This window comes from Bombina bombina, chromosome 4 (assembly GCF_027579735.1).
Source record: "Bombina bombina isolate aBomBom1 chromosome 4, aBomBom1.pri, whole genome shotgun sequence".
NCBI lineage: Eukaryota > Metazoa > Chordata > Amphibia > Anura > Bombinatoridae > Bombina > Bombina bombina.
The window spans coordinates 399582414-399600331 of record NC_069502.1 but is presented as its reverse complement, the minus strand read 5'-3'; the positions used below and the strand labels follow the sequence as shown (position 1 = coordinate 399600331).

Here is a 17918-nt window from a genome sequence, read left to right as displayed (position 1 = left end):
AAACATGTATTAAATCAGCGTCTGGAAAATTGCATCTATAGCATGCATTAATCCCTTGTCTGTTCAATTTTGCCATTATTTTAGGCATAAGATATGCTCTATTTAGGAGTTTATAATGTGACTCTCTCACTGCTATATCAAATGAAAATTTTGTAACTCTAGCAAAGCTTTTATGAAAGAAATCCATATTGATACCTGGAATATCAGAGCTCCATGAAAGGAAGAGTCTATCAATTTTAACTTATGTCCTCTTAAGGGCTAGAATCCTGTAAATGGGTGTCAAAGAGTATTTACTCATATGATATCTATTAATGATAGGATCCAACAGACCCATCGTCCAGGAATTTCCTTCCACAGAATTCTGATTGTGAATAAAGTGCCTATCTTGCAAGTAAACAAAAAAGGATCTTTTATCTAAGTTAAATTTTCTCGATAATGAATCAAATGTTCTGATACACTTTGTAAGTGTAGAAGCCCATGTCTTGTAGACTGAGAAGGTGCAGCCGCTTTCAAAATCTGTGTAGGTAAATATTTAGAACGTATATAATTTTTCCCGAGATTGGAACAGACTTTACTGCATGCTAAAACTACATTATAAATTGTAAATTTTAAAGTGTAATTTTTGAGAACATTAAGTTGATTAGAATGTAAACACGCTTTAAGAGAATATGGAGCAATTATAGCTTCTTCTATCTTATAGTTTGTAATATAATCAGCTTCTGTAAACCAATCCACGGCAATTTTAGACAAACATGCAAGATTGTAGTTTTGATGTTAGGGTAGGCAAAGCCACACATATCTTTGGAATGCATCAGTCTTATTAATTAAATACGTGGTTTTGCTGACACCCAAAGGAAGCGAGAGCAATTAGAGTTACATTTTTGAATATCTGTTTTACGTAAAAATAAAGGAATATTTTGCAGCAGAAATAGAATCTTTGGGAATAGACACATTTTTATTAGGGCTATTTTTGCCAATAGAGACAGAGGAAGCTTACTCTATCGGTTTAAATCAGAGAAACATTTTTTCCACACTGGAATATAATTAGAGTCGTAGCATTCTTCCGGATTTTTTTAAATAATTATTCCTAAACATTTAATACTTCCTTCTGCCAGTTTAAAGGGATTATCCACTAAAATATATATATTTTTTTGATCACCCACAAAATCTCTGATTTGGACAGATTAATCCTATATCCAGAGAATTTGCTGAATTCCGCAATAATATGCAGAAGTATTGGTATATTCTTTTTAGAGTTCCTAATATAGAATAGGATGTCATCCGCATACAATGATAGGGTAGAGTTTTGTTGACCTATGGTAATACCCTCTAATCTATTTCGGGATATTACTGCTAGAGGTTCCAAGGCCATGTCAAAAGTAGCGGTGATAGCGGACAGCCCTGTCTTGTTCCTTTATTTAAAGTTATAGCAGAAGATAAGAAACTATAATATTCAGAAAGGAGACAGGATTTTTATATATTAGGCCTATTGAGAGAGAGCCTATAAAGCCAAACTTATTTAGGGTGGTGAACAGATTATCCCATAGAACGTAGTCAAAAGACTTTTCCGCATCCAGTTATTAAGGCAAATTTTTGTTGTGGCTTTGGCTCCGCTCTATGTGATGCTAAAGAGTATTCAATGAGTGTCATTGCTTTCCTTATATTTTTTTTGGGCTGTTCTGCCCCGGATAAAACCGGTCTGATCTTTATTGTTTCTCCTATTACACTTTTAAGACATCCAGCTAATGTACTGGCTAAAATCTTATAGTCATTGTTAAAGGGACAATCTAGTCAAAACTAAACTTTCATGATTCAGATAGGGCATGCAATTTTAAACAACTTTCCAATTTAATTTTATCATCAAATTTGCTTTGTTCCCTTGGTGGTGTTTTTGAAAAGCTAAACCTAGCTAGGCTTAAACTGATTTCTAAACAGTTGAAAACTGCCTCCTAGCTCAGAGCATTTTGAAAGTTTTTCACAGTTAGACTGTGCTAGTTCACATGTGTCATATAGATAACATTGTGCTCACTCCCGTGAAGTTATTTGGGAGTCTTCACTGATTGACTACACTGCATGTCTGTCAAAGGCACTTAGATAAGGAGGTTGTCTGCAAAGGCTTAGATACAAGTTAATCACAGAGGTAAAAAGTATATTAATATAACTGTGTTGGTTATGCAAAAACAGGGAATGGGTAATAAAGTGATTATCTATCTTTTTAAATAAGAAAAATGTTGGTGTAGACTGTCACTTTAAGCAATGAAATTGGTCTCCTCATCCTTCTTAAGTATAAGTGCAATATTGGATGCAGTAAAGCCTTTGGATGGTTCCTTATGGTGTATAAAGTATAAATTAAATAAATTTGTTAATGTGGGGGCAATTGTCTCTGAGAGAATCTTGTAGCATTCAGTTGGTAATTGGTCAGGGCCAGGCACTTTACCCATAGCTAACTCATTAATTGTTTTGATTGTTTCTTCTAAAGGGATTTCTTTGTTTAATATTAATAATTGGTCGGGACGAATTTTTGGTAGGTTAAGTTCATCCCAGAAACACTTTTTAGCTTCTTTATTAAATTCTACGGAGGAAAATATTTTTTGAAAATATTTATGGAATTGTGCTAAAATATCTATCCTTTGGGTTATTATACTTAATTCCCCCAGAGACAATTGTCACAATATAATTATTCTTTTTCCTACTCCTAGATAGATTAGCAAGTATTTTGGAGAAAACCTGTCAAACATTGCTTTGTTTTTTATCTCCTCTTGAGTCCGACGTTGATCAAGGAAGGTCTCTCTATTTTAGCCTTTGATAATTATTCCGGTTGCTACTAATTGGGTTTTCTATATTCTATAACATATTTATTTTTTTGTTGGTTAGCCAATTGGGTATCCCTATTTCTAAACTTAATTTTCCTGGTTACCATGTGCGCTTTTATCTCCCCTCTGAGATATGCCTTTGCGACCTCCCAGAATATTTCTCCCTTGGAGCGATATTCTTTATTAAAGGAAACATACTCCCTCCATTTCTGTATCAACCAATTTCTAAAATTAACATTGGAGGATAAAAAGAGGGAAAAAAGAACTTTCCACGTTGATTTTTCCATCTATTCCCCACCTGAACAGACATTGAAATAATCGCGTGGTCTGTTATAATTATATTTTGAATATCTGAAATAATTTCTCTGCTTCTTTTCTAGATCTATAGGAGCTCTTATTTTTTAACCTGTCCAAGTGGGGAATAAAAACACTATTAAAATCACCTCCAATAATCAACTGTGTATTTAACAAATTAACTAATTTAGCAAAGAGTTTATCCCAGAAATCTGGTCGACATTCATTTAGCGTACATAAATTACACAGTGTAAACAAAGAGTCATTAATCTTTCATTCTAAAATCAAATATCTTCCCTCTCAGTCTTTATCTTGATAATACCTGAAGGTCTAAATTTTTATTGAAGATATACGCCACCCCCCTTTCCCTCTTTTTGCGGCTACAGCAATCACCTTTCCAATCCAGTCTATCCTCAGCTTCTCAGCTTTCTGACAACTCAAGTGTGTCTCTTGTAAAAAGACAATATCTGGTTTATATTTTTTAAGGTGGTAAACTATTTTTTTTATCTGGGCTCGGGAGGAAAATCCCCCCACATTCCAAGAGAGAAAATAAAGCGTGTCTTTCATTTATATATAATCTACAATATTTGGAGACAACATCTGAGAAAAAAAAATCTTAAAAAGAAAAAAAAGAAACGGAGGCACAAATAGCCTATTTCTGGTGGTTTAATTGGAATTATATAGAACCATTTGTTGTATTGTAATAAGCGTGTATAATTGATTCATAATATAGTTTCTACATAAATATAATTCAAGGTGTCTATAAAGCTAACTAATCAAGAACTAAGGAATAAATATTGATTTGAATCAATATAATGTTACGTATATACATTTTATTGGTTGGCAACTGCTAAGGTAAGTTCTCCAACATTTTACTGGAGGTTACTGCTAAATAATAATTTTGTGACCTTTTATATACCAACAACACATGTGACAAGGTCCCAATACCCCCACAGTCCATCCAGCACTGAGGAGACGCCCTGGGGTATATCAGCTTTAGACTGGCAGGCGTTAAGTACCACCTCGAGAGGATCTTATAATTAATTTCAAGGATTTGAGTAGACGTAGAAGACCTATATGTAAAGTCAAATAGTTTATACCATTGTTCTGGTGTAATGTCTATATTTAGCTCTTCTTGCCAGGACTGGGTATATTACGGCAGCGTTTTATGTATACAGTCATCTACAATACGTCTTGATAAGGCTAGGGTTCCTCTCAAGGAGATACTAGTTTTACAAAGCTTCTCAAATTGGGTAAGGAGACGTAAAAGCTGAGATTTATGTGGGGACAAGTGTAAAAGATGTTGCAGTTGTGAATATTTTAGCCAGTTAGAAAATGTGTCAAGTCCTGTCTGGGTTGCAGTTTCCCTTGAGAAAGGAAATCAGTCAGTGGTGATGAAAAGCCTAATTCTCTATAATGAGTATTACCTGAGGCAAGATTAACACCAAACAACAACTCCGTATTCTGAAAAAACAGAAACATAGGGGAATATGCTGAGGAGATTCCTATCACCTGTTTATTGATATTGTCCCAAGAAGAAAATATGTGTCTGTAGAAGGGGGAAGACTTGGTTTTAAGAGGTCAAAGTTAATCTGTTAACCAGCAAATTGGACCAACCTGAGGTGTTTTTAAGATATGCGTATCCAATGGGATCCATGCTTTATCTTGTAAGCTTGTATGCCAATTTAAGATTCGCTGTAACACATTAGCCTGATAGTATCGGAAGATGTGAGGTGTTCCCAATCCCCCTCTATTCCTAGATATATACATAGTTTTTCTAGCTACTCTTGGTCTTCGCTCTCCCCAAATAAACTTGTTAAGAATAGATTGCAGTTGTTGAAAAAAGGCTGGAGAGAGATGAATAGGGACAGTCTGAAATAAATAGAGTATACAAAGTAAAATAGACATTTTTACAAATTGATTTCTACCCCACCAAGAAAAGTGTTTGAGCTGCCAAGACTGACAGTCTCTCAGGATATCCTGAAGAAGCGGAGTGTAGTTAGTTTTGAAAAGGGATGAAATTTTAGGGGTAATATTCACACCTAGGTACCTAATTTGGTTGCTGTTCAATTGATATGGGCAAACTTGGGCAAGTTCAGCAAACCCTTGTGGGTTCATATTAATATTTAAGATATTAGATTTTTGATCATTAATCAGAAAATGGGAAAGGTCTCCAAACTGTTAAAACTCAGCTAGTACAGCTGGAAGGGATGTGGTAGGTTTGGTAATAGTCAGCAAAATGTCATCTGCATATAGGCTTATTTTGTAAGGAGCTGTGGACTCCTGTGATATTGTGATTTAATCTAATATGAGCTGCAAGTGGCTCATCGCTATAGCAAAGAGTAACGGGGAGAGATGGCATCCCTGTTGGGTTCTGTTACATATAGGGAGGAACTCTGAAAATATACCATTTGCCTTAACCTTAGCAGTAGGGTGGTTGTATAGACTAAAAAATTATGTTTATCATTTTTAAACCAAATCCAACCCCCCTCAAAGTAGTTTGCAGGTACGCCCAGTTCATCCTATCAAAAGTTTTCTCCACGTCGGTTGAGACCAGGACCGCCTCCAGATTTGAAGTTATTGCGTAATCGATCAGATAAAGGGTTCTGATCGTGTTGTCCCTGGTCTCCAGACGCGGAATAAAGCCTGCCTGATCTATATGTATAAGATGAGGCAGATGCTTGCTGAGTCTATTCGCTAAGATTTTGGCGTAGATCTTTGCATCTGACTCAAGTGGGGATTTTCCTGCTTTATGTATAAGAGCAAAAATGGAACTTGTGTATTACTTGGTTTCACAAGCTTGTATCAGATATCTTATGAAGTAAATATATAGGAATCTAATTTATTTTAAGTTTTCTGAAATTAAATATTTGTTACTATTACAATTAAAAAAAAAATCTATTGAGTTGAAAAGCTTATTAAGGTGCGGTGTTAATATGTGCTTAAAAGTTTTATAATAAGTATTAGAAAAACTGTCGGGTCCTGGGCTCTTTTGTGAAGGCAAGGAGTCAATAGCCTGCATAATTTCTAAATAAGATATAGGTTCCTCTAGTAGATTAGAGTCTTCCTTTGTAAGTGTGGCTAGATCTGTTTCTTTAATGTAGGTCTTCCATATCTCTAAAGTCCTTAGGGGAACTGATTGGTGGAAGATTACCACAACTTTTTTAGACAGACATGACTAAAGCATAATTGTTTCTCAAGACTCAATGAACACACAGCAACTCTTCCCTCATACAATGGTTGTTGGTGCGCTGGTATTTGCTGCCGGCCTCGGCCTGTACCACAACATAGTACAGTACTGGCGGATAACACAGGTAAAATGAAAGATCTCCTGACTGCTGTAAAGATGGAAACAAGTACATGTGTGTGTATGTATGTATGTATCTATGTATGTGTTTGTGTCTGTGTGAACATGTGTGTGTGTGTATATATATATATATGTGCGTGTGTATATATATATATATATATATATATATATATGTGTGTGTGTGTGTATGTATATGTATGTGTAAATGTGTATGTATGTATGCGTGTGTGTATGTAAATGTGTGTGTGTGTATGTATGTATGTATATGTAGGTATGTGTGTATGTATATATGTGTGTGTAGGTGTGTGTGTATATGTGTGTTTATGTATGTATGTGTATATATGTATGTATATTTATCTGGAAACTCCTCTGGAAACAACATCAGCTGACAAACTGTATGTGGGGAGCTTTGTGAAATGGTTTTCTATGGAAGGACAGCTGTACACAAGCATCACATCAACATGCACAATGCCAAGTATCGGCTGGAGTGGGGTAAAGCACACTGCCACTGGACTAGAGTAGAGGAAACGTGTTCTCTGGAGTGATCACACTTCACTTTCTGTACCTAATGTCATAGCTCTGCTGATTTGGTAGAACTTTAAAAGTATATTTGCATGTGGATTTCATTTATATACAGTATTTACCTTTATAAAACATATGTTTTAGTCATATTATTTTCAAATTTCCTTTTGTTCTCTTGGTATCCTTTGTTAAAAAAGCATGGCTAAGTAGGCAGAGGAGCAACAATGTATACTACTGGGAGCTAGATGGTGATTGGTGGCTAAACACATATGCCTATATTTATTGGCTCACCAGATGTGTTCTGCTAGCTCCCAGTAGTACAATGCTGCTCTGGACCTGACTTTAACTGTGTGTTTAATCAATTTGCAGGGGTTAAGCATAGTTATATCATATGCAAATAATAGCGCAATAACAAAAGAACATTTTTATTTTTGTTTTGCACTTGTATGTTCCTTTAAAAGTGAATGTAAATTTTGATGATAAAGTGCCCGTTTTTTTAAAAACTGATTAAAAACAGGGGCACTTTAATTCATCACAATTTACATTTCACTCGTGTTGTGAAAATACTTACCTTTTTAATCTTGACAGAGGCTCCAGCTTCCCCCGGTCGTCTCAAGCCTCTTCCTACGTCAGAAATGACGGATCGGTCATCCTCCAATCACGGGTTCCCCCCCCCACCCCGGGGGAATCAGTGTCTGATTCAATGCCGTGATTGGAGGAAGCCGGATTCCTTATTTTAGACCCAGGAAGAGGCTTTGCCATGGGCGGAGGAAGCGATGCAGCGGCTGTCAAGATTAAAAGGTATTTTCACAACACAAGTGAAATGTACATTTTTATAAATTAAAGTGCCCCTGTTTTTAATCACATTTTTAAAAAACGGGCAATTTATCATCAAAATTTACATTCACTTTAAGTGCACAAGAGTAAATTTGATTTACTGTTGTGCAGTAGCATTGCACATCCTGTTACAAACAGTATAGAATATATTACATAGTGTATTTAGTAAGTGTTTAAATTTAAACAACACTTATTTAGCACTCAAATTTGACATTTGCTTGCCGACTTCTTTTTTTGTTGAACATTTTAGAAACTGTACTGTGTTAAGTGGGTAAAGCAGAGAAGATAACAATATAAAATAAGATTTCACTACTAAATTACCATACATTTGTTTATTTTAATAAAGGGACAATCCATCTTAGTGATGGGAAGTTAGATTAATTTAGATAAATCAGTTCATTTATGACCGTTCACTTAATCAGTACTTCTCAACCGGTTTGTAGCAAGTACCCCTGTAGGCAATGGGCATACACTTGTTTTCTATGTACCAAAACTGTAGCAGAAATATTATTGATACTTTACATGAGCAAAAAATGGAACTTGTGCATTACTTGGTTTCACAAGCTTGTATCAGATATCTTATGAAGTAAATATATAGGAATCTAATTTATTTTAAGTTTTCTGAAATTAAATATTTGTTAATATAACAATTTTAAAAACACAGATATATTCCACTGATAGTAAAAAGTATATGTAATTAATGTGCTTCTTACAGTAAAACAAGGAAAAGAAACACTTTTCTGCATGATGAGGAAAGTAATATTTACCATATTTTTATTTTTAATAACCATTTCATATACAGTTTATCTGTCTCGTTTTACTGTGGCCAAGGATAGGCAAGGTCTCCGTGCACGCACACTGGTGTCCGGGACTAGCCCTTGCAGTGTCCACCACAACCTTAGTATATATTTTCTTTCTGATTAAATAATAGGAATAAAAAAAAAATATGTAGTGTGAGTAAAGTTAGAGGCTTGTCAAGAGATTGCTAGCGATATTGGGTGACAAGTTATGGAATAAATAAAGCCTAAGTGAAATACTGGATGTGCATCTGCATCTGTATAATAACACCCAGCTCTATACAAAGACACAGTAGTGACACTGGCACATGTGAATAGCCAGATAAGGGCTGGTTATAGGGTCAATGGTATCTGCATAAGTATAATAACACCTAGCGCTATATAATGACACAGTAGTGACACTGGCACATGGGTATAGCCAGAGGAGGTCTGGTTATAGAATCAGTGGTATCTGCATCAGTTTAATAACACCCAGCACTATATAATGACACAGTAGTGACACTGGCACATGGGTATAGCCAGAGGAGGGCTGGTTATAGAATCAGTGGTATCTGCATCAGTATAATAACACCCAGCACTATATAATGACACAGTAGTGACACTCGCACATGGGTATAGCCAGAGGAGGTCTGGTTATAGAATCAGTGGTATCTGCATCAGTATAATAACACCCAGCACTATATAATGACACAGTAGTGACACTGGCACATGTGTATAGCCAGAGGAGGGCTGGTTATAGGATCACTGGTATCTGCATCAGTATAATAACTCCCAGCACTATATAATGATACAGTAGTGACACTGGCACATGGGTATAGCCAGAGGAGGGCTGGTTATAGGATCACTGGTATCTGCATCAGTATAATAACACACAGCACTATATAATGACACAGTAGTGACACTGGCACATGGGTATAGCCAGAGAAGGGCTGGTTATAGAATCAGTGGTATCTGCATCAGTATAATAACACCCAGCACTATATAATGACACAGTAGTGACACTGGCACATGGGTATAGCCAGAGGAGGGCTGGTTATAGGATCAGTGGTATCTCCATCAGTATAATAACACTCAGCACTATAAAATAATGTTTTTAATTTCAAATGTACCTTGGTGTCCTTCACTAAGGTCTATACTTTGGAAAATGTCCACCACAGCCTTTGTCTGTGCCTATCCCTGACTGTGGCACACTTCAGTATGATGCACTTTACCTATTTCACAGTGGCACATTTATCTGGCACTTGGCTTTGTGACACTTGGTCACAGTAATACTACACTCTCTCAGTTCATATCAATGAAGCTCGGCTCCAGTCCTCATATCTCACTAACAAGCCAGAATCTAAAGTTTTACAGTGATTGAGCAGTGGTTCAACCTAGGCAGGGAAATACACTGCCCTGTTAGGATTGCTCAATGGTAGAAATGAGAAACGACTTTATTTGATATGTCATGTTTGCAATAGCTACATCAGGAGGAAAAAATGAAGGCCAATCCCTGGAGTACCCCTTGCCACTGCCCCAAGTAACCCCAGGGGTAAACGTACCAAAGGTTGAGAAACTAGGGTTTAAATAGACCAGTTCATGAACTGAATCACCAGTTCACTTGAGTCCCCTTGGATAAATGAGTATGTAGTACATATAAATGTTAGCATTAACACACGGTGTATTTCTTTAATAGACTTGGAGTTTTATATTATAAGACCACTTCACACAATTCATTGAAAAGAACGATTCATTCACGAACTGGCACTCACTAAGATTCCAGCTCCAACCATATGAAGTAGTCCTTCCAAATCTCTAGTCTTATCGTTTTTTCCATGCAGCAATGTTTTTACTTCTCTGTACAAAAATAAATGAACAAATCGCATGCATTTCGTGTTACGTTGTCCTGCATTGCAGAATTGTTGTGGAACGTCTGATGTCCTGTGTTTGACTTTTTACACGACCTCCAGTTCCCTCTATACTCTTTACGCAGCCGTCTGCTTTTGCTTTACTGTGGTCTCACTGCGCCTCATTCTACACCTAACTGGGCAGTTGTCAGAAGGCCGCTGGTCATTCCATGATTACAGCCTCCGTGCAGCGGTCTTTGCAACAGCGTCCTCGGTTGCAGTACCTTCCTGTGCCCGTCCTCCTCTCTCTCCTTGTCCCGCAGGCCGCGGCCTCATTGCGCATGAGCGAGATCGTGGAGAGCCTGTGAGAGCGGAGGGCGCCACTCACACTCACCGGGAGGCCGAGTTCCAACATGGTGAGTGGTCCCCGGGGCTTCACAAATACCAGGGAGCTTGTTGATCACTGGAGGTCAAACCGTACCCAGGTTCTGCTAAACACCGGCGTGTGGGGCACTACCGAATCTGGGCCCTGTAGCTCTGAGTCGGTAGACACTTCCACTTCAGCTCGGGGTTTGTGGGCCTAGTCCCGTATACATCATCATATATATCATACAGTGTCGTCTGGTGATAAAACGGGGTTCAAGAAAACAGACATAGAGTAGCAGATTTTAACCCCACAGTAGTCATGGTTTATAATAAACTGTACACCCAATAGCTGAGCCCCCCAGTGCAAGGTTCTTCTAGCTTCTTTGACAAAACAGGGTTAGATGTCACAGTGGTGAACTTTCAAACGAGTTACAAACTCAGGTTTTTTATTTGCAGTTCTTAAGTAAAACGTTAAACAGGCGGTGGTAGAGGAGTGTTAGCAAGCTTAGTATGGTGAAACAGACATATAAGGAATCAGACGTGTATGTGTAACAGCAGACACAGTGAAACATTAGTTTCATTTTATGCCACTGCATTCTGTTAATATAAGAAATGTAAGTGGGATAAATACTTATTGTATAATTGGAATAATATGTAGTATGATGATTTGAGTTGTTTTTTTGTGAAAAGGTTCAAAGGGACATTATACACTACTAGATTTTTCTTTGCATAAATGGTTTGTAGATGATTCATTTATATAGCCCATACAGTTGTTGTTGTTTTTTAAATGTATAGTTTTGCTTGTTTTTAAAAAACATTGCTCTGATTTCAGACTCCTAACCAAGCACCAAAGTTTTAGGATAATACCATCAGATACCTACTCCAGCTTGCTCCTGTTTGTGTAAAGGGTCTTTTCATATGCAGGGGAGGGGGGAGTGTCTTATTTCCCACTTGCAGTGGGCTTTTCAACAGAGCTAAACTGAGATCTTCTAAGTAAGTTTTTAAACAGTTTTATATTGGATTTTTATATCAGTATCAGTGCATCCTATTATTTATATTAGTGTCTATTACATGCAGTTATATAAAAAATGGTGTATACTGTCCCTTTAATACAGGGTTTGACAAATAATTACTAGCAACACAAGCGAGGAAACATTTTTAATTACTAGACAAGGGTTTTTGTATGTGGACAATAATCGGAGAGCTAAGCGTAATGATTCCTGTGAGTCTTAGCCTGACCTGTATGAAAATCAGTGCCCACACTCTAGATCAGAGCTTTCCAAACTTTTCATGTTGGTGACACACTTTGTAGACCTACATCATTTTGCGACACAGTAATTCAGTTGTACTAGCAAAAAGGAGGTTAAACTAACTTGTTTTAAAAGATACGGACACATACATAAATTATATAATAACAAAATGTATTTACAAGTAACAGTATGTATGTGCAAGAATTAAAAAAAGTTTAATAACACCAATAGCTACTTGCTATTTTAATGGGATGTATGAGGTTGATGGGATGAACACAGTTTCTGAATATTTGGTGGAATATTAGATAAAGACAAGCACATTTCATCATTAAGCATTTTTAAGCTTCCACTTCCTATCTATATATAAAGAGCAGGAGCAGCAATGCACTACTGGGAGCTAGTTGCAAAAAAATCCCACTGACTTGCAGTCACGAGCCAATTAAGGAGACTACACGTGCAGTCAGGAGCCAATGTGCCGCCAAATCCGCCAATGGGAATAGTTTCAGTTCCCACTGAGCTGTGCCAATTGGTTAAGATGATCTGTGACCCACTAGCTATCAATCACGTGTCAACCATGTGATATGCGTAGCAGGCAGGCAGGCAGAAAGTCAGAAACCAAAAAACAATTAAAAAAAAAAAATGTAAATTTAAAAAAATTTGTGCTGAAGCAGGGACACACCTACACACTGCTGCCGACACACGAGTGTGTCCCGACACACAGTTTGGAAAGCACTGCTCTAGATGCTACTTTTTGGAAAGTTAAAAAAAAGTGCTAATTTGTATGTTTTGTTGTTTTGTATCTTATCAGTTGTAACCATTGATAAATCTGTTAACATATTAGCTGTACTCATGAGATTCCTAGCTGGTAAAGTCTCTGCATACAGTTCCAAGTCAGCTCTCTAAATCAGAATGTTTTTGACTATTAGAGAAAAAATTCCAATCACATTTCTTGCTTTTGTATTATGTTTCTTCTGTGCTTTGTCATAATACATTTTTTTTATATCTACTTGGAAATATAGAACAAGTTGAAATCATCACAAAAAGATAAAGTTCGCCAGTTTATGATCTTCACACAATCCAGTGAGAAGACTGCAGTGAGTTGCCTGTCACAAAATGAATGGAAACTTGATGTTGCTACAGATAACTTTTTTCAGAACCCTGAACTTTACATAAGGGAATGTGTAAAAGGAGCATTGGACAGAAAAAAATTAGAGCAGCTTTATAACCGATACAAGGGTGAGTACAACACTCCATAACTGTGCATGAGAATTAGATTTTGCAATTGTGCATTGTGGTGTCTGATGCCAATTTATTTCAGTTTAATTTAAGTAATGTTGTGTGCTCTTGACTGGTTACTTTGATTTATTTTTATTGTGGATTTATTGCATTTTCTAAGGCAACCAACGGCTTCACAACAGCTTATATAGTTTAGAGGCTCCGGGGGAGGAGTCAGTCAGCAAGCCACGCTGCCTTTCCGACAGATTGTCCCAGCCCTGATCCTGTGGCGGAGAAGCCAAACTCTCGCACCAGGAAGCCTGCAAGGTTCAGGCTAGTCAAGGGCGTGAGCAACAGAGCCACCCGGTCCCTCTACAAAGCGCTCCTAGATCTGCGCTACTGAGGTGGGATAAGAACTGCCTGCACTTTCTGGAGACTACCCTTACTGAGCACAGTACATTAGGCACCTTACCCTCTTCCACCGAAGCTGCAAGAGGGGGTCCAAGCAAAACCGTTGTTACTGGAGGAAGAGAGGCGCCTGGTAATAGCCTTAAGGAGCGCTTTCCCTTAGAGGACTTATCCCCCTCCCACTGGTGTTGCATGAGGGCGACCATTACCATCCCTCCCATTGCCAAGTCCCTCCAGGAAATATAATCTGGATCTACATTATGGACCCTTGGGCCTGTTTTGCTCCCAGACCTAAGAGGAATCACCTAGATGGAGGAGATCATTGGCAGCAGAGTCGTCTGGTCTCCCTGTGGGCATTCCTGTGCCTTTGCAGCTGGGTGAGAAGTGTCGGCATCTCCTGGTCATTGTCAGCTGTTCAGTTTGGTATGTCCAACCTCTCTACCCCCTCCCACCGTTGCTGCGAGAGGGGTTTAAAGTAACCCGCTGGTTCTGGGGGAAGCAAACTACTTGGCCACAGTCCGGAGGAGTGTTGCGGTGGCCTGAATCTGTTATCTTTTTAGTTGTTAGATCCTCCTTGCAATGATGTTTCCAGAGATGGCTATCATCCACCCCCCCAGATGTGATCGTGAGGGGAAGGAGGAAAGAAGAGAGGGGGAACACAGAAGGCAGGGGGCTTTAGTCCATCTCTCATGCCCCTCTTCTGCCCATTTTTCCCTGTAGGACTTCCTTGTTCTATTATATGTGCCTGATTATAGACAGTTAAAGTGGGACTCCACTAAATTCGGCTACATTATTTTCATTAACTGAATCAGACCAGTCCCTGCCATCCCCTTGCACTACCCCTTTCTCTCTGCTATATAACTATCCCTCTTATAGGTAAGAAACAAGGTATATATTGTTATAGCTTGTTATTTCGAGTTTTCATTTATCTATATCTTAAGTCGAGCTCGTCTAGCCTCAAGGTGTGGAACTGAAGGTGGTTCAGGGGAATTGGGAAGTGGCATTAGAGGACGCTATTAGGGGCAGACTTTGGTATAGGGAATTACCCCACTAAGTGCCTCTTACTCGATGTAGCAACCACCTTCTTAATTCAATTTGGTTAGCTGAGTGCTTTCTTGTCATTCACTGGTCTTTTTCACACCATCACTTTACTGAATCTTCAACCATTAAATCACAATATCTGTTTTCACCCTCCAATCCTTCCTCACTTTCTTCACTTCCCTTCTTTTTTTTTTCACCTACACATTGGATTGTGTCTTCTTTTGTGTAACACTCACTGCATATGGATAAATTCCTCACTCTACCCCCCCCCCCCACACACACACTAGTAAGTCCTATCCAGGCATGGCATCTAAGCACAGAGAGCAAAGGAATAAAAACTCACATAGAGACCCTGGTAGAAATCCAAACTGAAGCAACTAACACTTCAAAGCATATGGTTTCTCAGTATTCTCAAACCCTGGTCGCCAATATAATCGAAGCACCCAAGTTTGACTCACTTAGAGCAGAAATTAAGCAAAATCTTTCTTCACTCACAAAGGAAGTCAGACAGTTTTCCAAAAGATTACAGGAAGCTGAACAGAGGATCTCTGATCTGGAGGATGTGACAGAGTCACACGACTCCAAGATAGAGAGCAATTATACTGATCTGGTTAAATTAAAGAATAGATTAGAAGATCTCGAAAACAGATCAAGGACAAATAATATCAGGGTTATTGGTCTCCCGGAAAGTAACCAGCAGGAGGACCTGATGAAATTCATGACACACCCTCCCCCAGGTATTGAACATTACCCCCCCCCCCCCAGAACTAAAATCACCACAGTGATTTTCTTGTGCTTACCAGCCAACATAGTTGTGGTTAAATCTTTGGAGGACCCTGGACGGCTGTAAGTCTATTAAGGCAGCCAAACAAGAACACAGCTATACTGCACCTTTGGGGGGTCCAAGGAACATAGCGAAGTGGCTGGTTTCTTCAAAAACAAAGCAGCCATATAGTGGTGGTCTACTTTTGGAGGTCTCTGGATCATTGTGACGAAAAGTAAAGCAGCCGGTCATTCTGACAACAGCAAGCTACTGAAAAAACTATTTCTCGCTTATTGCATCTCCATTAACGGACTGCTTATATTCCTGTATTTATGTGTTTTTTTTACTTATGTGTTTTATGCATATATGTTTTGATTTTTGATTTATGAATTTTATGTTTAATATTTTCTTGTGTGTTGTGTTGTGTTGTATATTGACCAATTCTACCATTTGTGATTTTGACACTTTTTATTAAGGAATATATCCTCATTAAAAATTCATACCAATATTCCTAGATAATTCCTATATAGGGTATTTTTATTTTTTTCTGCCTATATAGGGTACTTCCATTTAAGCCAGTTGCTACACATATATTCAGCTTTCAGTAGCGCAAGTGCGTTTTCTCTATACCTGTTTTAGGTATTGAGATTCTATTTTCCCTATCTTCAAGCTAGGCATTATGTATTTACTCTAGTTAATAACTTTACCTGGAACTGGTCTTGAGGTAAGCTGGACGGTTGGCCAATACTGGCTAAAAATGAGGGATGCACCGAAATGAAAATTCTGGACCGAAACCGAAAATTGAGGATGCCCTTGGCCGAAAACTGAAACCGAAAATGACTTTTTTTTCAAAAATGATTTTAAAATACTGTAGTTTTTTTCTATAATTTTATTATATTAGAGTTTTTAATGGATCTGAAATAAAAAACTACAAGCCAATAAAATAAATAACCATTAACCACACTTTTATTAAAAGTAATACACCGAAATTGGACGGAAAAATAACTTAAAAAAGCAATATAAATAAAAATCTGTTAGATCTGTTTCTGTGTTATATGACTGAGTGAAGAATAATATATTGTTGATTATTTAATATCAATATACATTCTTCATTCAGTTCTATGTAACAGAATCAGATTTAAGAGGTTTTTTTTTTGGTTTACCAGTTATCCAAATTAAGTATAGTCCTAGAAAACTTTTATATCGATTCAAAACAGTAAGGGCTAGATAATTACATTTGATTGGTAAGCTTTACCAATGCTCTGTCTGATTAATGAAAGCTGTTAAAATTAAAACTTGCAGGAAATGGTTTACACTGCAGTATTAATATTTATTGGCAGATCAGGACTATTGCATGTGTGTTAGACAACAAAGGTGGCATGAAGTAGGCTTGTTCAATGCAGAAATGAATATCCCTTTTAAAAAGTTCCTTTTTTATATGAACAAAACATTTTTATAAATTAATATGCTTATTATTTTAAATTCATATTCTTATTATTTATTAAAATGTAATACATTTTAATCTTTAATTACATTCATAAAAAAATATTTTGTGTGTCATGTTTATTGGGAGCCAAACCTCTCCTTGCAATAAACATGACTGAGTAATCACCAGCTCCTTTTGGAGTGCTTGTGCCATTTTACAATTAAAATATACCTTTCATGTCTCTCTGTAAAATGTTCCAGGAATTTGTTTACCACTTTGTTCAGTTTACCTTAGGGTGTTTTTTTTTGTTTTAATATTTAAAGGGACAGTCCAAAGTCCAAAAAAAAAACTTTCATGTTTCAAACAGGGCATGTAATTTTAAACAACTTTCCAATTTACTTTTATCACCAATTTTGCTTTGTTCTTTTGGTATTTTTAGATGAAAGCTAAACCTAGGAGGTTCATATGCTAATTTCTTAGACCTTGAAGGCCGCCTCTAATCTAAATGCATTTTGATACTTTTTCACCACTAGAGGGCATTAGTTCACGTTTCATATAGATAACATTGAGCTCATGCACGTGAATTTACCATAGAGACAGCTCTGATTGGTTAAAATGCAAGTCTGTCAAAAGAACTGAAATAAGGGGGCAGTCTGCAGAGGCTTAGATACAAGGTAATTACAGAGGTAAAACGTGTATCATTATAACTGTGTTGGTTATGCAAAACTGGGGAATTGGTAATTAAGGGATTATCTATCTTTTAAAACAACAAAAATTCTGGTGTTGACTGTCCCTTTAAGTTCAGTCTTACCCTATGCCCCTTGTTTTTAACCAGTGTTTGTTCAAAGAAAAATAAATTACTGTATATTTATTCTTTGTTACACTCCATTAAACAGTATGTAGGCTGGTTATAAATAATAAAATATTAATGGGTGTTATGAAGTTGGAAAGAGTTTTATATTCTGCTGCATTTCTCCATAACAAAATCTGTTCAATACACTAAGTCCAGCCCTGTTTGCATAACTGTTTTCTAGGAATTTAAAACGTAGAAGC

General features: G+C 37.3%; 1 protein-coding gene across 1 annotated transcript in view; it reads left to right on the top strand.

Moving 5' to 3' along the window:
* Positions 1-10538: 10538 nt before the first annotated feature.
* The window catches only part of DCUN1D1 (defective in cullin neddylation 1 domain containing 1), a 69461-nt gene continuing 62081 nt past the window's right edge, over positions 10539-17918 (top strand). The window contains exons 1-2 of the mRNA XM_053710176.1: positions 10539-10812; positions 13032-13248. Of these exons, the coding sequence (XP_053566151.1) occupies positions 10810-10812; positions 13032-13248 (220 nt within the window). The 5' untranslated portion in view covers positions 10539-10809. The remainder of the gene's footprint in view (positions 10813-13031; positions 13249-17918) is intronic.